The following is a 3,103-nucleotide window of genomic DNA, read 5'->3' on the forward strand; positions in this document are numbered from 1 at the left end:
AGTGGGGGAGGTAGGGGTGGGGGAGGAGGCCCTGCAGGGGAGCCGGGGAGTGGGGGTGCAGGTGGGACTGGGGTGGGCGCCCGCTGCTGTGGGGCGACCATGCTGCTCAAGCCCTGGACGTCGACGGTGTGCAGGCTGGTGAGGTCGGCCTCGGGCTGGCGGCCCTCCACACCCGCCTTCGGGGCACCACTGTTTTGGGGCACGCTGCCCTTCTGACTCTGGCCTAGGTCGGCCTGGACACTCTTGTGGGCCTTGTTCAGGGAGCTTGGGCGTGGCCGCCCCTTGACGGACAGGAGCCGCTCCACCATCTCTTCTAGGGTGCATTCCTGGACTGTGGAGGGGTTGTCCAGGGTCAGGGCAGGTGCCAGAGGAGGTGGGTGGTGGGCGGCGGGCAAGGCATGGCCACTGCCCTCAGGCAGAGGGTGGGTGAGGGGCCAAGGACGGAACCCTCCCACAACAGTCTAAGACCCACTGTCTGCCCGCTGGGTTGGGGTCAGGGAGGGCGCTGTGGGCAGGACGCCCCCATCTGCCCCACCTGCTCACCGTCACTGGCCAGGAGCACGGCCCGGTTCACCAGGTTCTCCAGAGCCTCCCAGAGCAGCTGGCTGGAGGGGAGGGTGGGCTCCAGGTAGAGGAGGCCCTGCAGCATGGACAGCAGCTGGGCAGAGGCTGGGGAGCAGCTCACCTGGGTGGGGAGGAAAAGGATGGGTGGGCAGCCGTGCCCTTCCTGGGGCAGGCTGACAACGGCAGGCTTCAGAGTGCCAGGAACGTCCACTCCGTCACCACTCTGGATGAGCCGGAGCTGGGGTTCCCTGACTGCTGCACCAGTGATATTTGGGGTTGGACCCCTCTCCATGCTGGGGACTGCCTTGGGCATGGTGGGAGGTCTCACGGCATCCCTGGTCTCCACCTGCCTGAAGCCGGTAGTACCCCTTGCCCAACTGAGACCACCCCAAATGTGTCCAGATGTTTCTGGTTGCCCCCTGGCGACACCCGTCCCCTGGCTGAGAGCCGTGGGTTCAGCGAAGGACAGGAGGTCCCGGCCAGGGAGGGCCTGAGCTGGACCAGAACGCAGCGTCCTGGCCTCCTGCTGGTCCGGAAGCCCCTTGGGCCATTCGAGGCAGCCCACCTGCGGGGGCCCAGGGCAGCTCAGCTACCTCTGGGCAGCCCTGGTCTTTGGGACGCTGTCCTCCTGGGTCCCGTGGCCTTGGCTTGGTGCCTGTGACAGCGAAGACTGCCCCCAGGCTGCCCGTTCCAGCTCTGGGCTCCTCCTGTCTCCAGCCCCCGATCCCTCGCTGCTCCCTGATGTGGCTCCAGATCTGGCCCCACTGCTCTGGTCGGGGTGGGTCTCCGGGTCAGGGAAGGCAGCCGTGTCTGAGCCCCGGACCCCCGCCTCTGGAGACGGGCCCCGGCCAGCTTGCCCTGCCCCAGCTCACCTTGTGGAACACAGAAGCAAAGACCTCTTGATGGCTGTTCATGTTGATGCCCCCACAGACGCGCAGGAGCTCCTCCTCGTCCTCAGCCTTGGCCTCCTCGAAGGCCTCCAGCTGGATCAGCAGGTCGGCATCCTCCAGGTCCCTGGGGCGAGAGGGGCCGGGCGGGCTGAGGCTGCTGCCCGCCCCCCCCGCCTCCCCCCTGACCCTGGACAGACGCACAGACCTCTCTGAGCGGGGCTGTGCTGGGCACGTGGCCCTGTAGCTGGGACAGGCGGCCCCACCCAGGAGAGTGGTCCTGATGGGGCCTGGGAGGGGCGTTCTCAACTGCGTGGGTTCCCAGAACCCAAATAAGTTTGAATTTCAGGAAAACAGCGAGTGGTATTTAGCATGAGTATGTCCTATGCGACATCTGGGATATGCTTACGCTAGAACGCCTTGCTGTCGGTCTACACTCCTACTTGACGGGGTCCTGCATTGTGTCTGGCAACCCCCAAGCCCCTGGGCCGAGAGGTTCCGCAGGGTGGCCCGTCAGGCAGTGTGAGCGACGGCAGACGGCACTGTCACTGGGGCTGGGTCCAGCAGGGCAGGCCCACCGGGGCTACTCCTGGAAGCCCCCTCTGCCCATTGGAGGTGCCGTGTGGGACCCAAGGAAAGGGTGAGCCTGGCTTTGGAGAACAGTGGTGGGGACTCACCGTAGCCGTGTCAGGATGTCCAGCAGCTGCAACCCTGGGAAGGGACAGTGGGGTCAGCGGGCCTCAGAGGCTGCTCTGGTCAGCCCCCCACCCCGGGTTGCTTGCGTCTTCTGAGGCCTTCCCCTCTGCGCCCTCCTTGGGCTCATTCCCACCACCCAGAACACCCAGCCCATGGGCGGGAGGGGGACCCTGCCATTCCTACAGGTACCCAGAACGCTCTGGAGGGCAACACGGTCGTCCCCGCTGAACGGTCACTGCCACCCTGGCAGGACTGGAACTGGGGGGTCAGCCTCACATTGAGAGCCACGCAGGACCCACGTCCGGGGCCCCAGGGGAGCGGGGAGGGGCAGCTCCTGCAGGGGGCACGGGGCGGGCCGTGGGCGCTTACCGATGAACTCCCCACGCAGCTGGCTGCGGGTGCGGAGGTCCTCGGGGCCCAGGATGATGGCGTTGATCACACTGAGCAGGGTGACGACATAGGGCACGTTGTCGCTGTCGGAGAGCTCAGCCATGATGACACTGAAGCGGTACTGTCGGTTGCACACCGTCTGCAGGGCGGGCGAGGGTCGGGTCAGCACGTGCCCTGGCCCAGCGTGGACCCAGGTGCCCCGTGGCTCACCTTGTAGTGGTCCAGGGCATCCAGGGTCAGCATGTGGCCCTCGGGGGAGTAGATGCACAAGGCGGCCAGCAGCTCGAACACCTGCTTCTTGACCATCACGTTGGACGTGTCCAGAGCTGCCGAGGGCCAGGGAGGCTCAGTGGGCGCCCCCGCATCGATCCCAGGCCTGGGCTCCTCCTCCTCCCGGCCGCCCTTGTCACCCGTCCGACCGCCCGACGGAACCCCACTCCAGCGGGACAAGCAGGCCCGCAGGTGGACACCAGGGGGCGCTCTGCGCCGGCGCCCAGGCCCCCGCAGGACCGGTCCGCGGGGGCCGGGCCTGAGCTCCGAGAGCGGCCCCCGCGGGACCGGTCCGC

At 67.4% G+C, this 3,103-nt stretch overlaps 1 protein-coding gene across 1 annotated transcript in view; it reads right to left on the minus strand.

Moving 5' to 3' along the window:
• INF2 (inverted formin 2) overlaps nt 1-3,103 on the minus strand; it is a 26,583-nt gene that overhangs the window by 11,046 nt on the left and 12,434 nt on the right. Inside the window, exons 3-8 of the mRNA XM_044918036.1 lie at nt 2,748-2,863; nt 2,517-2,676; nt 2,129-2,162; nt 1,437-1,578; nt 544-685; nt 2-331 (exon numbers count right to left, since the gene is read on the minus strand). Coding sequence (XP_044773971.1) covers nt 2-331; nt 544-685; nt 1,437-1,578; nt 2,129-2,162; nt 2,517-2,676; nt 2,748-2,863 — 924 coding nt within the window. The remainder of the gene's footprint in view (nt 1; nt 332-543; nt 686-1,436; nt 1,579-2,128; nt 2,163-2,516; nt 2,677-2,747; nt 2,864-3,103) is intronic.

Source organism: Neomonachus schauinslandi, chromosome 9 (assembly GCF_002201575.2).
Source record: "Neomonachus schauinslandi chromosome 9, ASM220157v2, whole genome shotgun sequence".
Taxonomy (NCBI): Eukaryota; Metazoa; Chordata; class Mammalia; order Carnivora; family Phocidae; genus Neomonachus; species Neomonachus schauinslandi.